We start from the raw sequence: 22,997 nt of genomic DNA, 5'->3' as shown, positions 1-22,997 counted from the left end.
TATCTATTTGCAAAATAAAATTTTCTATTTCCAAATTAGAGATTAATTTTAATTTCCTGCGAATATACTACTTTCAGATTTTGAAAATTACTTTACCAAAATCTCTAATGTAATATTCTCATCAAATAAATTTGTATAAATCTGTTTCGAAACATAATCCGATATATAGATTCTAAGAGATTGACAAATCTTTCATTAAATTTTCTACTCTCTCTCTCTCTCTCTCTCTTTCTATCTATTGGGAGAATCAAAAAACTAGAAAAAGACAGAAAGCTTTTCAAATGTTTTCACTTTGTGTGTATGTGTGTGTGTGTGGACGATTTCTAATTCGCGTTAATTCAGACTCAAATGTTATTTTTAATTTTATATATATATATATGTATGTATATTGTGTTGCATATACTTGAAATATTTTATTACATAAAACGAAATATAAGACAATAAAATTTCCGAACGCGAATTTCTGAATTCTGAAATAAATTACAAGTCATTCCAAGCAGACGATGCCTGCGATCTTTACGGGGGCAATTAAGTATTCCACCAAGCAAAGTGACTGCATCGATCCATAAATTAATTTCGAATATATTGTTTGGGCTGTATCATATCTCTTTGTGAGATGGCTGGGCGCGTCAAGTTGGTTGAGGCTATGTCTGTGTCAAGTTGGTGCCAAGAAGTCTACCGACGCACGCGCTAACCAGCTGCATCGGTAGACTGCTTGCTGCCCGTACGCGGGACCCCGCACTCCCGCAGGGCCCCGCACTCCCGCAGGGCCCTCCGGGACCGGTTATACTTGACCCAGCGCGCGATTCGTTGCGCGCTGCGCCCGAGACCGGATCGCGCTATCCGCTACCGAAAAACATATACGCGCACATGCAACGACCGCGACTCGAAAACGCACGGTTTATCACAGAAATGGTAAGACGAGTAAATATCGATTCGATACAGGAAAAGAAGAGGGAGTAGATTGGCAAAAATTCACAGGGATTTATGAACTTCACAGAATCAGAAATGGACATTTATATGTAGATGAACCATCGAAGAGATGTTTACCTTATTTTTCATTTATTACTCAACCGTATGTATCGCGCAAGTCTCTTAAAAAATTATGGAATCAAGAATTTACGGAGATAAAAATTCTTTTTTTTTTATTGAGATCTCTTAGAGAATTTATCTCTGCAGAATAGATGATCAATGATGTACTGTAAATAGAGATAGTTAATTGATGATATAAAAATGGATGCATTCTTATTATATTCTTTAATCACATCATTGTTAATAAAAATAAAACGGAAAAATATTCCCTGATTTTTCCCAGTAACTTTTTGAAAAAATTCCCTGACTAAAGTATGAAAGATAACTTTTATAACTTTTCTTAAGTAAGATTTATTATATTTCGTTGTATTTTACTCTTGCCTCAATATAACTTTAACGTGATATTATGATAGATAATTTTCTGTTCATATAATTTTCTGTAACGATAATGCCAAGATTTAAGAATTAATAAATTTTTTAAAGATTTGTTACAAATATTGTTTGTGTTCTTTGAATTTAAATTTAATATTAAAAATAAAAAATTCAAAATGTTACATCCAATATGACGAATATAAAATTTCAAAATAAAAATAATGAAAGGAACAGCGCGATTAGTGTGCAATAGTGATCTAATATATTATATAAAATACTACTTAACAAAAAATAGGGAACACTTTGGAACATGTTCAAAATTTTATAATATTCGAAATAACTGTAATTCGGTAAAAAAATCATCGCAGACAAAAAATCAAAAAAGTATTTTAAAGCATTTTAAAGGTTAAAATCTCTATTTTCGAAATTGGTAATTGATATTTCAATCTAACTGATCCTTTACGAAGTTATACCGATACAAATGGATACCCATCAAATCTAAAATTTTGTACAAGGTATCATGGATACATCAATCTAAATTTTTTTACAAAGGTCTATGACGTGAAATAAAAATCATACAAAAATGCGATTTACAGCAGTCAAAAGAGTGAATCTTTATCTTCAATTTCTTTTTTTTTTATTGAGCGTTGTATAATTTTTTTCATCGAGTTATTGATCTCGTTTAGTAGACTCGAATGTTACGAAATTTATCCGAAAAATATAATAGTCTCGATATATGTATAGCTTCCCACTTTATATAGGTTAATAAATTCCTTGATTCTCTGATTTTTCTTGCTAACAATTCACTCATTCCTTCATTCTTTTTCTTCCTCTTTTAATTTTAGTAATATAATAGCTAAGTTGGATTCAATTATGTGTGTGTCTGACGAATTTCAAAATCAATTTTCTTGAAAAGAAGACATGTATGAAAAGAATTAATATTACTTTTACACAAGCATTCTCTTTACGAGTGCGTGGGACGCATTAAAAATTCTAATTTTTTTTACCGTTTTATTTTGAATATTTTTTGCAAAAACATCAAGTATGATATCGACATTAGTATAACTTAGAGTACACACATTTACATTACGAGGTTGCACGGTTGAATTTTTATAATTATTTAATATTTATGCATTAAAGTGTTTCTTTTACAATCATCTTGCATTCAAAATCAGCAACAAGAAATTGTACACAGATAATCTAATCATAATTGTGCTCAATTGTTTTTTTTTTGTTTGCGCGGAGGAGAAAAATCTTCTTTACCCTAACCAACCGCTTAAATTCCAAAGAACATAAGCGGATGGCTGGAAGACGCCCAAGGTCCGAGTTCCTCGGGTGTGCGGGATTCGATGTATCGTTGCATCGATGCTAACGACATCGCCTACCCGCTAAAAAACTGCCCCATAACCTCTCTTTCAAGCTTTATAAAGGATGTTCCGGAACCGCATTTCTTTGGACCCTCAAATTCACGAAGTATCCTACAATGCCCTACATCATCGCTCGGATTATCATCACATATTTGGGGAGAAAACGCTGCCCTAGTACGCTCAATTGTTGGTTTAGGATTGGTTAATAATGATTATTCAATATGAATAATGAGAAGAAATAAACTTTTATTCAATAACGTAAAAAAATTATTTACAATGCTTATAATTAATAAATTACTTAACATATTTCTCCATAAATTTACGATGGAATTCGCTTCGTAGAGAATCGTTAATAAAAACATCATGTTTCTTTTTCGGTTCGGAACGTGCACAATTTTTAAAGACAACATCATCATCCCATCTTCTTCGTACTTTCATATCTACTCTTCCACTCTGTGAAGAATAATTCAACAAAGGATTTCCTGAAAGGATATTTTCCATACGTATTCTCTCCTCTTCCTGGCGTTTCTCCATTTCCTGCAAAATAATAAATATAAGATAAATATAAATATAAAATAATAGATATAAGATGTCGCGAACTTAGCAGCGGTGAACATACAGGGTTGGCCATATTCGACGGAAAGATGTTTTTTTTTTCAATCATGGGAAAGAGATGTTAGATCGAGTAACGACGTTTCCCATGATTGAAAAAAAAAAACATCTTTCCGTCGAATATGGCCAACCCTGTATATACAGTAACGACGCGGCCTGTTATATTAGATGTACAACTTTGCTTCCGCCGTTTTCCTATAAATGGTTTTTATTTAGCGGTAAGTGATGATCGAAATAAATAGATCATAGACGTCATACAATAAATTTGGGCATCTATCAACATAACCTCATAGAAACATTAATCGATTTGTGCATCATAAAGTTATTCTCGATTGAAAATATCAGTTTACGAGCCAAATTCTCGTCATTTGCGGGAGATTTTAATTTTCTGCTTCAATATGAAGAAATCTGCGGCTGAGGCTCATCGAATGCTCTCAAATACTTATGGTGAGGCCGCTATTAATGAAAGAACGTGTCATGAGTGGTTTCAACGCTTCAAGAACGGTGATTTTGACGCCAGTCGAAGACTGGCATAGCGGTGGAAGAGAGAAGATGCAGAATTGGAGGCATTACTTGATCAAGACTCGTGTCAAAATCAAGAAGAATTGGCACGATCATTGGGAGTGACTCAACAAACCATTTCAAAAGTCATGGGAATGATTCAGAAGCAAGGAAATTGGATGCCGTACGAGTTGAAGCCGAGAGATGTTGAACGGCGTTTGTTTGCTTGTGAACAGCTGCTTGAAAAGCAAAGACGGAAGGGAATTCTGCATCGCATTGTGACTAGGGACGAAAAATGGGTTCATTACGAACCCCAAGCGCAGAAAATCATAAGGAGTTCCCGGCCATGCTTCCACGTCGATGGCCGAATATTCACGGCTCCAAGGTCATGCTCTGTATTTGGTGGGACCAGCTCGGCGTAGTGTGAGCTGTTAAAACCGACTGAAACAATCGCAGGCGATCGATATCGAACGCAATTGATGCATTTGAGCCGAGCATTGAAAGACAAACGGCCGCAATACAATGGGAGACACGATAAAGTGATTTTGCAGCATGACAATGCTCGACCCCATTGCGAAAGTGGTCAAGACATACTTGGAAACGTTGAAATGGGAAGTCCTATCCCACCCGCCGTATTCTCCAGACGTTGCTCTCTCTGACTATCATTTGTTTCGATCAATGGCACACGGCCTGGCTGACCAGCACTTCCGGTCTTATGAAGAATAAAATATTGGATCGATTCGTGGATCGCCTCAAAAGATGACCAGTTTTTTCGATGCGGGATTCGTATGCTGCCCGAAAGTTGGGAGAAAGTAGTGGCTAGCGATGGACAATACTTTGAATCATAAATGTATAACCAGTTTTTTACAATAAAGCCTCGAATTTCGGAAAAAAAACGGCGGAAGCAAAATTGTACACCTAATACAATATATTTTTATGCACTTGATATTGCAATGCCACTGCGTCGCTTGATCATTATAATATTGCATACTAACTTTCTTAGCTTGTTCTGCTGCTCGTTCTTTCTTGATCCTTTGAAGTTCAGCCAAAAGTGCAGCAGTATCATCTTCATCACTATCAGAATCTGATTCTTCATCATCAAGTGGATCATCTGCATCTAAGCTGGCGGCAGGAACTTGATCTAACTTTTGTCTTTTTGTACTAGATGCAGTTGATTCCCTGGATGGTTCAATGGCACGACGGCTTGATCCTTTATCCTTGTCTATCCGCTCTCTTTCTTCCAATTCCTTTCTGAAGTCTCGATTTCGCAATTCCTCAATTGTTCCTTGACCATGTTCTCTGTAGAGAAATAATAAAATTAGTATTAAGAGAAATTCATCATAAACAATTTTTTTTCTTGGAATTCTTATATTTCTTAGTGTATTTGATGCAATATTTTATCATGTTTCTTGTTAGATTATCATACACATACAACAACAAAATTTACTATTAAAAGTAACTAATTCTTGAAAAATTTATGTGATTATCAAGTGGATCTTAGAGTCTGATATAACTGAAAGGTACAAACATTATCAACTATTTTGATCAATGATATAAATACCTTAACAATTAGCTTATACTATCATACAAATTCATGATTTTTTTATTATTATGCAAATGTTATATATATATATATATATACATACATATATATATATATGTATATATATATATATATATATACGTGTGTGTATATATATATATATATATACGTATATATATATATATATGTATAATATATATGTATGTATGTACAGTATACCATGGTATTGTCTTTATTATAACATTATGTAAATCTGTTTTCAAAAAGACAATTGTATACTGAGTCAGCTATATAACATATTAATACTCTAGAAAAAATTAATAATGAAAACCAAAGGTCTATTCCTAGGATAATAAATTGTCAATGTATAAATACAGTAATAAGAAAGGATCGTTTTATTTTGCAACTGTTTGCAGTTATCAAATAACACAGATTTACAATCTAACTTTTAATGTGAGTTAACAAGACAGCACATTGACTCAAACTTGTATAGATTGTAGGTAAAAACTCAGTTAATTCTCACTTGACAGAATAAAAAGAAACTGAGTTACGATCACATGTTACAAATAAGAATTATTTCAATTTTAGTGTAAATGGGAAAAACTAATACTTTGTAGTATTAAATGTTTAATTTATACTTTACTCGTTTTATTTATATTTATACTTTTAAAACCAGGAAAAATATATAAATTCATTTTTTAAAGGGAAAAAAAGGGGAAGAAGAAAAGCTAATTTAAAAACCATTAAAACTCAATTAATTACTCCACCGTTTTAATGATTATTTAACTTTAATGGTTATTCTACAATGTGCTTTTTCTTTTCTGTTTCTTGTTTTTTGCTATTTTTTACATCTTGTCTTTTTGTTTCTTATTCGGTTTTTTGTTTTATGTTGTCCGAGATAAAAGTTAACGAACTTCGGAAGAAACAAGAAAAAACACGTAGCAAAAAATATAATTGTCGCTAAAACAGTTGCAAAAGGAGAAAAAGCAAGAGACAAAAGGCAAGAAACAGGAAACAAGGAACATTATAGAATAGGCTTAAACCATCTAAAACGAAGCTTTGGTTATTATAACCTCAAAAGAGTTTTTGTCATGAATAAATCGAGAGTAAGAATGGCGATTCTAGGTTTTTTATAATATGCAAAAATTAACGCGATCATCATGAATTAAGATAAATCGATGGCGATTTTCAGGATCGATCGAATTTGATTACCTGTACTTAAGTTTCGTGTGCGATGGCAAATCTCTACTACTGTATTGCTTTGATATCGCGCTTAGATCTTTCTCGCCTCGTCCTTGTCCTCCTCGGGCAGGTTCGAAGGTCGGTCTTGCCGCCGTTGTCATGTTTTTGTATAAAAATCACTTCAACGATGAATGAATCACAAAATAATTAGATCGAATGCAGCAGTGACAAATTTATACAGATCTACACAGATCACAGGACAAGACGCGACTGAGAAATTGATGACTCACGTTTCACAGTGAAACGAATGCGCTTGATCATAAAACATATATAATGAGAAGAGCAACCTCCGTGTCAAACGAAGGTAGCAAGTCCGATCGCCGCGCCCTTAGTGGTTAGACTTGATACTAGGGCTGTGTCAAAATTTACTACCAGTGCTAAAAATGTATAGTATACGTAACGTAAACTGTAAATTTTCAGCACTGGTAGTGAATTTTGGAATACAGTCTAGATAACATGTAAGAATAGTACCCACAAGGGATTAGCGTAACCTTCCCGATTTTCATGGTTTATTTAAATGTTTTTTTCCGATCCCTTTTCATTTATTGCAAAATATCTTTTGTGCTACATTTTAGACTTTCTAACTCAAAAATTTTTTTTTTCAATCTTCAAACGATAGATTAAAAAAAATTAATTAAAATCAATGCACAATCTGAGATACAAGCAAAAAAAAATGCTGGGTTACAAATTTCCCGTTGATAGGGACTTTTTTGAGATGTGGGTATTTGAGGATAAAATAAATTTATTTTTCGTATTACTTTTAACAAAATATATTTAATAAGATATTTTATACGTTTAACTCTTAATACATATACAATTTTCTTTAATACATATACAATTTTCTTACTGTGCATGATGAGTCGTTTATGTTTGAGTTAATTTCCATAATTTTTGCAAATATATAAAAATTATGAATAGATTCTTATATATATTTTAACATCTTTAAAAAACATTTATGAGATTGTATATTTAAAAAAAAGGAAAGGATAGAAAGCATTATTTAGCTAGATGCAGTATTTCGAAGAAAAGAAACAAGATACGAATGACTCATGAATACTTTAAAATTATATTAATAGTATTGTAAATAAAAAAATAGTATTATTTGTAATCTGCTTTATATACATATATTTAATTTGTGAGATATGACGCAGAAAGATTTTATTTTAAGAAATTAAATATACTGTAAAGATTATATAATATAATCTTTTTTCTACAAGGGAGGATATTATTTATTAGAATCTCACGTAATCTTATCCACTACATGCTATACATAAAGAGTTAGTTTATACGTGTGAACTGTGAATACAATGAAAAAAAAGTCATAATCATGTGATTTAGACAGTCAATTAGACCGTTAATGTTTTATCTCTGTTTTCTAAAGCTATAGTTACAACTAAACTGTTACGTAGTTAGAAATAAAGTAATGATAAAAGCAACTAGTGAAATCATTACCGTTATCCCAAAAATGTAATTGCGTTACCATGAACGTTATTCAGAAGAAAATGTAACGTCGTTACCCATTCGTTACCGAAAAAAATAACTTATAACAGTAACGACATTACAAATAACGCGTTACTTGCTAGCCTTGTCTGCTACATTCATGTATAACAATTTTCTATTTTTAATATAAAATTATTATCAGATTCTAGATTTCTAAAGCAAAAGATATTTTCAATTAATAGGGTCCCATACAGCACAGAAAGATTGCAGAAATATTGCAGAATAATTTCACTGAAACATTGTAATATTGCATGGTGATTGCAAAACGTTGCTCATCATTGTTACAAAATTCTAACAATGTTAAGATGTCCGCTTTTTATTATATTGCAGCAAAACGTTCTAGCAATATTGTAATGTAATGTATTTAAATAAAAATTTTTTACGAAGACTCTAAAATGAAAACTATTTCTATACATGTATCTCACTAACTTTAATTTTTCTACAAATTGCATTTCTAGTTACATGTGCTTTCCAAAAATCAATTTTTTATGATAAAACCATAAAATATTTCAATAAATATAATATTAATTTTGAAGGATAAATTTATTCGTAAGGATAAAGCATGTATGTGTGTGCCTCGAAAAAACTACACAAATATTATCCACATTAATATAATAATACAGTCGCTTGGTAAGTTAATCATGGATTAAGTTAATCATAGTGATTCTTTTTAATTCGAAACCATTCCGAGTCAATTGAAATCGATTAAAAAATGATAGTATGATTTATCAATGGAGGTCGGACGCTGCTTTATTCTTGCGTTCACATCAGGCATAAATATATCATCGATCACATAATTAATATTTCGATAAATCAGTTTCAGCTTAATTCTACGCTAAAAGCGTAAAGAACTTCGTTAGAGAACTTCTCTAAGCTAGCTTTTGATACTAGCAAAACATCTTATAATATTTTTTGAATGATAACGTATCTAAATGTCATAAATGTCATAAATGTCATGAACGTCATAAATGAGATAGAAAAAAGCATTTACATTTATGCATCAAGCGTGTTTGCATGCAACATTGTATTATATAATTAAAAAATGTGTTGCGTGCAACATCGTTATATAACTCAGAAGCGTTATTCTCTCTAAAAGATATGCTGTGTATCTCGTTCATAAAAAGTATCTTATTGCAAAAAAGATATTTTATACGAAATTTCACCTCGTTTTTTGATAATAAGATTACACTGAAACTTTATTGTAATATACACGAACCTGGAAATAGCGCGCAAATATCCTCCATATAATCACAGAACCTATACATCGAACCTGGAAATAGCGCGCAAATATCCTCCATATGAGTTAAGCGCACAAGAATAGCATCAGCATGGATACCGATTGAAGCGTGTAGCAATATATGTTTACCTTTATGTCATTTATATAAATTCTGTAGACACGCGTTAAAAAGAATGTGCAAATCTAATGCGAAATTGAAGTTATTTTAAATTATTATAAGAGTTCATAAGGTCCTTCGGCTATGTTTCAGCTAAATTTTCCCTATTAGACGACACAGAATATTTATGACAAATATTTATTATTATTCATTTTTTTAAATGTTATATAAATATTTTCTATATATTTTACATAAAGAAAAATTTAAATAATAGTGTCCTCAAAATTAAAAATAATAATAATAAAATGTACAGACAATGAGAGCGTTAATACAGTGCGAAAATTTTGATGCACAAAATTCATATAATATTCATATTAATCTACTAAGAGTGCCAATACAAATTTCTTGAATGTTTCGGTTTACTTCAAATCATCATCAGCAAGTTGTAGATAATTTTCATCGATGTCTTTACAAGCATTTAGTCCGCATGTTCTAAATGAGGCCGAGGATAAGTATATCCCTACTGTATTAACCTTCTCATTGCTTGTACATTATTATTTTTTATATAAAACTTTATTTGAAATATTATTAAAAGATAAATTAAATATTTAATGTAATATTTATGATAAATACTAATAAATATTTCTGATGAATATTTTTAATTTGAATTATAATGTCTCATTAAGTATTTAAATAGCATACTTATTTACTATAACATTTATAACAAATATTTCATAATATTCATAATAAGTGTTTTTGATCATTCTTCGTCAAGCGAAACGGTCATTGAAGATATGATTAATGAATCACATAAATAGGAATATCATACACTCTGTAATCACAGAACATAGAATTAAATACAATCACGATTTTAATTGGAAAGACATCAAAATTTTAGATGGAGAATAAGGATTTAATAAAAGATTAATTTAGGAAGCGATCCATATAAAAAAACAAAAAAATTAACTTAATCTGCAAAATGACACGGAATTGTTGGATCTGTTATATAATAATTTAATTTACAGGAAATGTATGCGTTTTATAAGTTATAAATTTATATCGTCGAGTTTTGCGTTGGTATTTATTCTGTTTAACTTTTATACTTATAACATTGAGAAATGTTCTCTCATACGCTTTCAAGGCATAGTTATTATATAATTATATTGCGTTATAACAGATCATCGTTATGCTGATGTAAGTTTTATCTAACTGATACAATCAATTTCAATATTAATAATATATATATATATATATATATATATATATATATATATACACATTGACTAGGTTATAACATTTTGAAAATTTCACATATTAATTCGATTTTAATTAAATGACTGAATTCTTATTTGGGTATCTAGCTAAGTACAGACGATAATGAAATTCTTAATCTTAGACAACGGCCTAACGATGATTTACAATATTCGTGTATTATTTTACAACGTATCAATTTGACTTCGATAATTTTATTATTTTATTACACTGAAGAGGACCTAATCTTATGATCGAAACGTTTGTAATCAATGATTGACATATATATTATTTTTGATTACACACGTACAACTGTGTCGGATCTCATTGGCTTTATACTCCTTTATTGATTTAATCTTTGGAGCCTTTTTCAATTTTAATTGTTTTTGATCGGTTCTTTTTAAGTTATTTTTTAAGTTGTTTTTAAGTTGTTTTTTTTTAAAGTTGTTTTTGTGCTAAAACGAATTTTTTTCCTGTAGTAAAATTACAATTGATAATTTTTCCATTTACACGTATAACTTCAACCTGCTCTTCTGCAAAAACTATTTGATAGACACAATTTTACAAAAGGAAAAAGTTGTTTCTTTTAGCATAAAGTGATGTTATGTCCTGTACAAATTCGTGAATTTCGGATCACTCAGTATAAATATAATAATCATAGTTTGTTAATTAAAAAATTATCATAAATATAAATAAAATAACATGTGAAATGATACCGCTACGGTCCTGAATTTCAAAGTTTGCCAGTGAAGTGGGAACAATTTCATTATAGTTTTTAAAACCCTGAATCGCACGTTAAATCGGGTATACAAGTGCTATAGTTCTTTTGCAAATAAAATGAGAGAATAATACAAGTATATACTACAAGCAATAGTATTTATGATTTCATAAATAAATTTACGTAACTAGACAACTACTGATATTATCTTAATAGATACATGTCCAACATGTCTTTTTCTCTGTATCAGCATGATTTGACATATTCTGGATATTTTTTTTAATTAATCATATATGTTCATTACATAAGCATTGTTGGAAACTAAATACTTTTCAGTACACAGTAAGACATTGGTGGATTCATACTCAGTTTTAACAGTGACGTGCTTCGATCGTACGAACAAAAATAATATCATTTCCGAGTCAGTTGATTTTCTCACAAACGATAAATTTCCAAAAATGTAATGAATAAAAAATTGCGAATAATGAGTTATAAATCATATGTCTGGTGCAAATTATAGAAGCATAAAAGAATAAATTTATAATTTAATATTTTAATGAAATTATACATAATATTGATGTTTTACGAATAAGTTGTTTATTATCATATTTCAGATTTACGATGGTACTTGCGGAATTAATCGGGGTCTTCATTTTTGCCTTGAGCATCCTGTATGTTTATTATAAATTTGTGATATTTAATTTCTGGCACAAGAGAGGTATTTTTTATGTTAAACCCGTTGTACCCACCGGAAATTTAACAGATCTTATAACTGGAAAGGTGTCACTAGGTCAGTATCTTTATATTTAATATTAATACATAATTTAATATTAATACATAAAAATAAGAGGAACTTATTTTTACAATTTCTCATAAATTAGGGGAGACCGCAACTGATTGTCGTATACGGGATTGATTGTCAAAATGCTTATAAACGAGACATGGCAAAAAAAATTTTTTTTTTACTGTAGATTACTGATATAATATTAATTTGTTATGTAAAATGATTTACACCACATTGTATATTATATATTATTTATAGCGATTTTTAAGAAAATGAAGTTGGTGAGTAAATTTTTCTTATCACCTATTTTGTTGTCTGACATTCTTAATCGCGATATCCCTTGATATCGCGATATTCATTCTACTTGCTGCACTCTTTGATTTAATACATCACATGAATTACAACTAAGAACATCATATGTATTATAATTATTTCATCGTTGAAGATGGCTCGAATGGAGCTGAAACGTTCGATCGATATGTTATGTAAGAATTGAAATATACTATTTTTTATATAGAAACTATGGTACAAAACCAAATTACGTATTTTAAAATAATTATTTATTTGTATTAATACCATTGTTACTATTATTTCTCAAAATAGAACTGATATTAAAATAAAAATGGTATTTTTTATGTATTGTTCATTACAAATATGTTGCCAATCCTAGAACGTATGACAATCAACCCAGAATAGTTGTCACATTTTCGCAGCTTCATTTAAAATTAAATAATTTATTTTTACGGTATAATAAATTTACGAGTAATGTTTTTTTTTTAATACTTAAAGGATGTAGGTATAACATATATAATATTTCAAAATCACACACACACACAAATATTCACTTTTTTCTAATAAAAACTATGACAACCAGCCCCGATCTCCCCTACTTAATTCTCAATAAATGAAAAAAGAAATGGTTGAAATTTAAATTTTCAAAAGTGCGCATTCGCGAACGAAATAAATTTTTGAAATAAATTCTTTTCAATCCTAATGCATTTTTATTCGTTTACAGGAATTGCATGAAGCACATTTCTATATCTTTCAATCTAAAAAAAATTGCATTTCTATATTTTTCAATTTAAAAAAAATTGCTCTTTAAATATAATATGTACATTGGAAATATTGTTCAAATCAAAATTTTTATAAAAAATGCAGTTTTTCAATTTAATTAAATCTGAAAAAGATTTTCTATCAAATTAAATTTTAAAAAAGTGAAAATGTACGAATGCCACTAAAATACATGCATTTATATGGATTCAAATGATTTAAAACTTTAATCCATTTTAATTCTTATTTAAGTTTTTCTGTTGTTTTTATGTTATTTACTAAGTTTATAGAAATTGAGTACGATGAGATTGAATATTTTATTTTTTATATTATTATATATTATATTTAATTTGTTATTTTTTATTAGATTTATCTTCAGATTTATCGTATTTATATCTTTATTTATATTATATAATTATATATATAAAATATTTTTTCCCAGCTAACTATAATCTTACTTTTATTTACACAATATTTCTTTCGAAGTTCTTTTAAGCAGTATACACATCTTTGTCAATATTTAATTGTAAATTGTTGACAACGTATCCCTTTAATTATTATAGTTCTTTCAATTCCTTATATCATCACATTTGCGTGGCTGCGTTCGGCAGAGTAAGCAGCTTTGCAACTGTTGTTCTCAATACGATTTTTCAATACGATTGATTCTTCATGGATCTAAATTTATAAACCAATCGTATTGAAGAATTTTACATTTGTAAAGTTGCTTTCTCTGCTGAAACGCAGCCATTGATTTCTTTAAAAAATCATTATATTTTCGGATATGTTGGAATTATCATGATCAGGTGTAAGATCTTAAAATAATGAAATTGCAATTACTCTATAGATAAATAATGTCTTCTTTATTTTGTACGTTAATTTCAACTCACTTTGGAGTCTTCTTCAGCATATGTAGATATACATCGAAAAGCTCACACATCCAAAAAGATTGTATCACAAATTGCTAAAGATGAAGTGATGTTAAATCTGGCAATGCAAGAAATCTAATAGAATAAAGAATAGAAAAATATGAAACACTAAAAAATTGAGTGGTTCACTTTAGTAGATAGAAAGTGTGTCAAGAAGCTTTGATGCATAATTATTCATAAAATTACATTTGTTTAAAGAGTAAGAACGAGAAATCAGACATAATGATCGACAGTGTCCGTATGTCCATATGTTAGGACATGTCGCACAAGTTTAAAAAAATATTAAAATAAACGAAAGAGTCATATAGTAAATATTCTTATTAAGTATTGAGATTATAATGTATTATCAAGAATATTTATTACATATTATGTAACACATAAGAATATTTAAACGAATATAAAGTGATTATTATGAAAATTAACCAGAATAAAATTATTTAGCATAGATACATAAGCATAAAGCAATTCTCCATTTTTCAGTTCACTTATTTAAATTATTTTCTTGCATGTATATATATAATCGAATAAATATCTAACGTACAGACGTAATACAGACACTGTCGATCTTTATATCTGATTTCTTGTTCTTACTTTTTATACAAATATAATTCTGTGAATAATTATGTATTAAAGCTCCTTGATACATTCTTTATCTACTAAAGTGAGTCACTCGATTTTTTAGTGTTTTGTATTTTTTCATTCTAGTTTTTTTGCATCTTCAGATTTAATATCACTTCATCTCTGGTAATTTGTGATACAATCTTTATGTGCATGAGCATATCTATTTCGATGTATATTTATATAGCTGAGAAAGATTTCTCAAGATTTTTCAAGATAAGTTGAAACGTTTAAAATAAAGAAGATATTTATAATATATTTACAGAATAATCGTAAATTCATTATTCTCTAAGATGTTGTGCCTGATTGAAAGTTTGGCATATTATATAATATATGTATAACTACCAGGCATGAAAGAGTTAAGCAGTACCTTGCCAAGCATAACATCATGGCTGTGTAGCACACACACATATTTGCCATATTTTTCAGATCGTCTGATCTTTTATCTGTTTTTGCGCTTAGAAGAAGCCTCTAGAGCGGCAACGATTCGTAAGCACACAAAGAAAATCACTAAAAATGCAGTAAAAGCACAAAAAATTATAAATGATTTTCAGGAATGATTCCAAACGCTTTACATATGTTGACAAATATGTGTAGCTGTCCAAAAAAATACTTTGAAAGAAACCTTGTTAAATAAAGATATAGAATTATCTATTTCGGCATTAAAAATTAATTCCGGGAAACACAAATACTTATATATAATAAATTTTCATTAATTATATTTTATACTTTCTAATATTGTAATTGTTACAATTTACAATTATTATATTGATCTTTAAGTAATTATTACACATTTATTTTTATTTTAATAAATTTTATAATTTATGTTATTTATTTCTACTTGAAATATGAAATTAATTAAAAAATAATTTTGTTTTCAACAGGCGAACTCTTCCAAAATGCTTATATGAAATATAAAGATCATCGCGCTTTTGGAATGTATACGTTATTTAAACCAAATTTGGTAATCGCTGATCCCGATCTTATTCGAACGGTATTGACAAAGGAATTCGGAAGTTTCCATGATCGTGGAATGTACTTCAACGAAAAAGTTGATCCGTTGTCCGGCCATTTGTTTCTTATGCCCGGAAAAAAATGGCGAAATTTACGTGTCAAATTGACACCAACTTTTACTTCAGGAAAAATAAAACAGATGTTTCCAATTATGAAAGAATATAGCGAAAAACTTGCAAAGTATTTAAAGGAAAAAGCACAAACGAAAGATTCCATTGAGATGAAAGAGATGCTTTCAAGGTAAATTAATTTTAAAGAAATTGTTATTAAAATAAATAAATTTTTTTAACAACAAAAGTAGAATCTCCTTCATTTTAATGTTAAAAGTGTTAGCCTAATAGAAAATAAAATTAGAATTATATGATAAGTAGATAAACAACATATCTAAATTAAGAAAAAGTGTTTTGTCCTTTTGGCGTATACAGAATGTAATTTTATTAATTAATTTAATCTACTTATAATACCATGCAAAAGCGGCTAGATAAAAAAAACGATAAAAATTTAGGATAAAAGTTATATACGGCCTGTTCAAAAAAATAATCAAACTTTTTTTTTAATTTTTATTATTAAACATATAGCTTATTGATCTTTGTTTCCTTCAAAGTAGTTTCCTCCTCTCCTCTATTCACACTTGTTCCAGCGGTGTTTCCACTTTACCGTGCAGTCCAGAAAAGCTTCTTTTGGAATATCCTTCAATGTTAGTGACAAATTCTTCTTAATGGTATTCATCAATGGTATCGAAATGGCGTCCTTTCAACACTGATTTTAATTTTGAGAACAAAAAAAGTCGCAGGCAGTAAGGTCTGGGCAGTAGGCTGGAGGAGGAACAATTATCTGATTTATGGCACAAAACTGGCAAATTGACAAGCGCATTGTCATGGTGAAAGAATCATAGGTCTATTTTTTATTGCTGCACTTTCTGGACTAGTACACAGTGCAATAAGTTGAAGCAAAACAAATATACATTTGTTTCATTTCAACTTATTACACTGGTTCAGCAATCAGAGTGCAGCAATAAAAAACTTCTAACTATACTTCTTGAGTTGTCTCACAATTGTGGTCTCTTTGCGAATTTTTTCGCGCAACCTTTTCAAAGTCTTGCCTTCGTAGTACTGATGATTGATTGTTTGATCTTGAGGCAAAAATTCAAAATGCACAACTCCATTGAAATACAAAAATTTTACATTGAATTGTTACTCCCGTAAATCGGACATCGCGAAAATCGCTACGAACACTAAAACTCACTACAAACACTAAAACTCGCACTAAAATAGCAATAACTCTGAAACTAAACGAGATGTAAACAATCTGAAAAAAGTCGGTTACTCGGAAGTCGGAAGATTATAACAATTGTTGCCAACCACACGTCGCTAGGACGCTCCGTTGTCGCGTAATTCAAAAAGTTCGGTTATTTTTTAAACACATTTGTATTACAAAAAAGTTCATAAAAAATTCGAAAACTTTTTCAATTCTTTTTATCACAAAATTTTCTTAAACTCATCTAAACGATGTTTACAGTATATATTTTTTTCATTAAAATCGGTCCAGTTTTTTTTGAGAAATCTCACTTTCCGTCTTCATAATACAAAAACTAATATTTGGAGAAGTTTTATATCTCAAAGAATTAATGATACCAATTTGAGCTCGATTAAGGAACAAATTTTACATGATTATTCTGTTATGCTCTTTTCAGTAAGTTGTGATATTGAATTCATGACCATTAATAATATGCTACACATTTACTCATATTTTTATAGATGATTTACTTTTCTTGTGTGAACCTATTTAATGTTGAAGTTTTTAATATTTGATTTTAACGGACATTTTTTCCTATGGATTTAACAAATTTTTACTCTGATCGATGAATTTATTATCTTCGTTTAAATAATTGTTCAATTTTTTACTTATTTTCTATACTATAAGTTGTTAATACTTGACATCTTATTACAATTATTTAATTGTTGTCCCATTCTTATTTGTTGTGTAGAATATTTTGGATTAAAAATTTCATTTTGTTATGTGTCAGAATTGAAGATCAAACAAAAGTTGAAAATGATATTCTTTGATGTAAATTAAATTATTTAATAAAAAATTTTTTGTATTATATCTAGTGTTATTCCTTGGCGGTTTTCTATTTAAATCTTAGAACTCTGTTTGATTTTTCCACTCTCTTATAACTATTATTTCTGAATCTTTGTTTGAATATTATATTTTTTGCAAAAACACAACTATGTGTTAAAATGGGAAAATCAATGTTTCTTTATTCATAAGAATTGATTTTTGTTTGTCTTCAACTTGGTATAAAATTTCATAATTTCGTAATTTCGATAAAATTTAATAATATTAATTAAAAACTGTTTATCAATTCTATCAATAGGTATACAACGGACGTGATCATGTCAACAGCTTTTGGTATCGAATCTGATTGCATTGAGGATCCCAATAACCAGTACAGAGGCTATCAAAAAAAGATTTTAGAGATAAATCCAATTTGGATTGCCTTATCTATGTTTGCACCGAAAATTATGGATTTTTTTTCCATCCCCTTCACGGACCGAAACGTCATCAGTTTCTATATGAATATGTTTCGAGAGACTGTAGAATATAGGCAATCTCATAATATCGTTAGATATGACTTTGTAAATCTGCTTTTACAACTAATGAAGAGGAATTATGTTGATCCTGATGATGATAAAAAGATTACCAACGTATCATGTAATATATATAATTTATATTTATTCTTATATTAATAAACTTCTCCACAATGTGTTATAAATATACATTATTTCTCTTTGCATTCATTATGAATCAAATAATTAAATTTTTTTCTTAAAATGTGCTTTTGTTTAAAATTATATCATAACTAAATATGTGGTTTTTTTACTTGCAGCAACTGTGAATAAACTTACCATGACAGAAGCGACTGCGCAAAGTTACGTCTTCTTCGTAGCTGGCTTCGAAACCTCCTCAACAACGGCAACGTATGCTCTGTATGAATTAGCTCAACATCAAGATATTCAAGACAAAGTTCGCAAGGAAATCGACGAAATATTAGAAAAACATGGTGAACTGAGCTACGACGCTATGAATGAAATGACATACCTCCATAAAGTAGTAAATGGCAAGTATATATATTATCGCACTAAAATGACAATTAAATTGAGGTCAATTCAACGTCAAAATTATCAAATTGTCGTCGAATCAACGTCGATTATTGTCGAAATCATCAAATTGATCTCGAATCGACGTTGATCTCATTATCATTTCTGGCTCGGATAGTACACTGAAAAAAAGTGATGTTATTTCAATAGCATTATTTTAACTATAAATAATCTTATTAATTTAACAACAATATTAATGAAATAAATAAAATTTTACTAAAACAAAAACATAAGTATTTGTTTCATTGATAACACTTTTTAAGCTTTCACGGATATTTACACATATATCTTCAAAGATTTTAAAAGGCTTTGTCAACATTTTACGAAATAATTAACAATGGATAAAAACACGGCGATAACCCGCAAACTTTCTGATATATTTATTTTATGGAGTTATTGAATTAACAAAATTGTTTTCAGTTAAGATAAGATTGTTGATACATCTTTTTTTTCAGTGTATAATGAGAGGATAGCTATCCCGTCGCGAAAGTGTCAATGGTATTATCATTCAGATCAGTAAAATCATTCGAACTAATGATAAAATTATACGGATTCAACGGCATTATCATTATTGAATGATTTTACTACTTGAAGCGTTCAATAAGAAAATTATTCGATCAGTGGTAAAATATTTTGTCATTGAATGCAGTCAAATAGGAATATCATTCGATTAATGATATATTTAGTTACTATTGAATACGCATCAATAGGAATATCATTCGGTTAGTGTATAATATTTTGTTATTGGATTATTGTCAATAGGAATCATTCACATTGAAAATTACTCATTTATACAATCCAGTAGTGCTTTCAATGGAATTTTACCAATGGCAATATCTTACTACTGAAGATTTTATCACTGACCAGTGATAAAATTTCTAGAATAGCCATTAATAGTAAAATCATCTACTTTTCGCGACGGGATAGCGAACTATATCTTTATATGTCTCTAGTAAAAAAATCACCTAGATCTAAAAAGTTTTTTTGTGATTTCTATTAGTTAGTACGGATTACCAAATTTTTCGTATATACAAGATACGGGATTTGAACTCGCAATCTGTCAATTACGAGATCATCGCTCTTATTTGAAACATCCTCGTTGCATTATGTTAATTTCAATTATTATGAGACACAATTTTCTATTTTTGTGCAATAAAATTTTTCACAGAAGAAAAAAATTTATTATAGAAAAAAATCTCGTTATTTATGTACTATTTGAATGCATGTTCATGTATATTACTTACATTTTGGGAAAGTATCTTTATACTTTTCTTTTATGTACTGCAGAAACTATGAGAAAATATCCACCTGTACCTGTTTTGAATCGCATTTGTACCAAAGAAATAACATTACCGACAAATATTCATGTGCCAGAAGGAACATCAGTAACTATACCAGTATTAGGCTTACATCGAGATCCGTCGATATATCCGAATCCAGATAAATTTGACCCTGAAAGATTCAACGCAGATAAAATAGAAGAAAGGCATGCTTATACTTATTTGCCATTCGGAGAAGGCCCACGAAACTGTATTGGTATGTATTAATCCATTAATACTGCATCTAATTTATTACACTAAAATTGATAAAATCATCTTGTTATTTTTGAAATTGCGTATGCTTAAAAATGATGTTTTATTAATAATGACTGCTACTATATATCCTAATAGCATCCTTAATAGTACAGAAACATTTCGTGGGCGCCCTAAGGACATTCAATTGTAAATAATATGTCTTCTCTCTCCCTTCTTCTCCCTTCCTCCCTCCCTCCCTCTCTCTCTCTCTCTCTCTCTCCCTCTCTCTCTCTCCCTCCCTATTTTTCTTCCTCTCTCTTGCGAAAATGTTTATAAAGATATTTTATTAAATTATTGATTTAATTTTGCATAACTTCTGCTGTTTTCATATATTAAAAAAATTAATAAATATATTCTAAAAGGTTGAATTTGAGGAAAGCTTTGTAAAATCATTAAAATAGCTATACGAAAAATACAAAAATATTTCGCATGTCATGTATTATTAATTTTCAGGTTCACGATTTGGCTATACGCAAACAAAGGTTGGACTCGTGAGTCTTTTGTCGAGATATATATTTAAGCTTCACTCCCAGACTCCGATCCCACTTATCTTCAGCGAAAATAGTTTTATTCTCACAGCGAAAAGTGGTGTGCACTTTATTATTGAACCACGAAAATAAAAAATTGATATCAGATTGCGATATTAAGAATGAAAATATACAAATTTCTTTTATGTATCAATTTTTTTATTTTTATTGTATCTTGTTTCTATACACTATATATACTATTGTTATGTTTTATTATATTGAATATGATAATATAATAATATAAACTACTTAGCGCTCGTGTGAAATATTCGAACAAATAAATATTGTAGTCAGCAGTGTTGTAATTATTTGAATTTTTGCAGGGATATTGGATGAATTAAACATAAACATTTAAATGAATTTTTATTATAACTAACATTATAAATAACCTAACAGGCCTGAATTATTTTTATAGAACTTCAATACTTTTTTTTATTGAATCAGATGACTGTTATTATGGATGACCGTGTGACGCGAATTAAGTGAATATAGCTGTTCCTGTATCTTTCCTATAACAAGTTTTATCACTGTCTTATATAGTGAACTTGCCATAATAATAGCTCGATAGTCAAGTTACTGCGACTAAATTTTTCTGGGCATCTATCATGGAACAAGTTGGAAAGGATTCCGATTGGAATTCTATTATGTTTTCTGATGAAAATGGAATAATTCCGATTTGTTCCATGATAGATGTCTAATATGGATAATTCAATCGCAGAAATCTAATTATAATCGTGAGAATGCCGATGTATGGGAATTCCGGCAAAAAAATTTTTCCAAAATTAAATATTCCAGATAAAATTGAACAAATTCGGATTTTTTAATCAAAATTTTTCGGAATATATAAAAATTTATTATAAATAAAACTAATTTATTAAAAACTGTCCGATTTTAAGTTTAACATATTTTTCTGCCTAAAAGTCTGTTTCGGCGTTTTTCGAAGAAATTCTATACTTTAAGTAGGAATTTATCTGATTTTTAATGAAAAGGTGGGTTGCTCGAAAAATCCGAGTACTCTTTTTCAGCAAATGCAACTTTTTTTTGACATATTCGGCATTTTATTACTAAAATTTTTATGAAAATGTGCGTTTGTTCGAAATATCTCGATTTCCTTTTCCCGGTAAAAAATCACTTCGACTTTTTCGAACCAATATATAATGCGTATATATATCCGATTTTAAGGGAACTGAATGAGGTTTAATCGAAAAATCTCGATTTCTGTTTTTTCGGCAAACAGGACTTTCTATCTATTTCGAACTAAGTCGTGTTTTTCGGCAGAATTTATCCAATTTAATGGGAAAGTGGATTTGCTCTAAAAATCTTAATTTCCTTAAAAATTTGAGATATTTTTAAAGATCAATCTAAAACAAATTCTGACGCTTTTAATTTTAATGTGCGATCGCAAGTGTATTTTAATATTTGTATTAATATTACAGAATTGTAAGGTAATTATGATAATTAAAGGACTCGTAGTATATATAATATTTATACATCTTTCATAATATATAATAACATACATTATACTTATACTTTCAAACTTTAGTTTTTCATTTAAAATAGATTGCCATAAATTCTACATAAATTTTCGCGGTATAGTAAAAAAAATCTCGCAAATATTGATTAAAAACACAGCGTTAGATATTACAATTAAACAAACTTTTTTTTAGAACTTTTGCGTTTGTGCATGTCCAATTATGAAAAAAAAGAATATTTAAACCAACTTTTGAAATATATTCAAAAATTTCTATGTATTTACTATGTATATTAGTAATATTTATTCTTAAAGCTGTTACTCATATTCGCATATATTATAATATTCGCATCGATTTTTCGCTGTTTATATAATTAATGAATTTACACATACATAATTT

At 29.1% G+C, this 22,997-nt stretch overlaps 2 protein-coding genes across 3 annotated transcripts; one reads left to right on the top strand and one right to left on the bottom strand.

The window, feature by feature from the left end:
• Positions 1–2,997: 2,997 nt before the first annotated feature.
• Positions 2,998–6,930, bottom strand: c12.1 (spliceosome-associated protein CWC15). Its single transcript, XM_011066133.2, has 3 exons — positions 6,640–6,930; positions 4,880–5,183; positions 2,998–3,308 (listed from the first exon to the last, which is right to left on the bottom strand). The coding sequence occupies exons 1-3, from the start codon at positions 6,768–6,770 to the stop codon at positions 3,066–3,068; spliced, it is 678 nt and encodes a 225-aa protein (XP_011064435.1). The 5' UTR covers positions 6,771–6,930; the 3' UTR covers positions 2,998–3,065.
• Positions 6,931–11,763: 4,833 nt separating this feature from the next.
• LOC105152079 (putative cytochrome P450 6a20) lies at positions 11,764–21,486 on the top strand. 2 transcript variants are annotated; one of them, XM_011066135.2, is made up of 7 exons: positions 11,764–11,893; positions 12,087–12,262; positions 15,735–16,104; positions 18,242–18,579; positions 18,755–18,985; positions 20,313–20,561; positions 21,053–21,486. In XM_011066135.2, exons 2-7 carry the CDS (start codon positions 12,094–12,096, stop codon positions 21,217–21,219), a joined length of 1,524 nt encoding a protein of 507 aa, XP_011064437.2. In that variant the 5' UTR covers positions 11,764–11,893; positions 12,087–12,093; the 3' UTR covers positions 21,220–21,486. The 2 variants fall into 2 exon arrangements, with proteins under 2 accessions (XP_011064437.2, XP_011064438.2); XM_011066136.2 differs by having other exon boundaries at positions 11,776–11,932.
• The last annotated feature ends 1,511 nt before the right edge of the window (positions 21,487–22,997 follow it).

The sequence above is a fragment of the Acromyrmex echinatior genome, chromosome 17, assembly GCF_024713525.1.
Source record: "Acromyrmex echinatior isolate Ae372 chromosome 17, ASM2471352v2, whole genome shotgun sequence".
Taxonomy (NCBI): Eukaryota; Metazoa; Arthropoda; class Insecta; order Hymenoptera; family Formicidae; genus Acromyrmex; species Acromyrmex echinatior.
Note: the sequence above shows the minus strand (reverse complement) of the source record. Positions and strands in the feature narration are given on the sequence as shown.

What these genes read in the sequence shown, in the direction of transcription:
- c12.1 (XM_011066133.2), bottom strand. Translation starts at nt 6,770, where the DNA reads ATGACAACGGCGGCAAGACCGACCTTCGAACCTGCCCGAGGAGGACAA. An exon ending in CACACGAAACTTAAGTACAG is followed by an intron (nt 5,184 to 6,639) that starts GTAATCAAATTC and finishes ATTTCTCTACAG; the next exon opens with AGAACATGGTCAAGGAACAA. An exon ending in CAGCAGAACAAGCTAAGAAA is followed by an intron (nt 3,309 to 4,879) that starts GTTAGTATGCAA and finishes ATTATTTTGCAG; the next exon opens with GAAATGGAGAAACGCCAGGA.
- LOC105152079 (XM_011066135.2), top strand. Translation starts at nt 12,094, where the DNA reads ATGGTACTTGCGGAATTAATCGGGGTCTTCATTTTTGCCTTGAGCATC. An exon ending in AACTGGAAAGGTGTCACTAG is followed by an intron (nt 12,263 to 15,734) that starts GTCAGTATCTTT and finishes TGTTTTCAACAG; the next exon opens with GCGAACTCTTCCAAAATGCT. An exon ending in ATGAAAGAGATGCTTTCAAG is followed by an intron (nt 16,105 to 18,241) that starts GTAAATTAATTT and finishes TTCTATCAATAG; the next exon opens with GTATACAACGGACGTGATCA.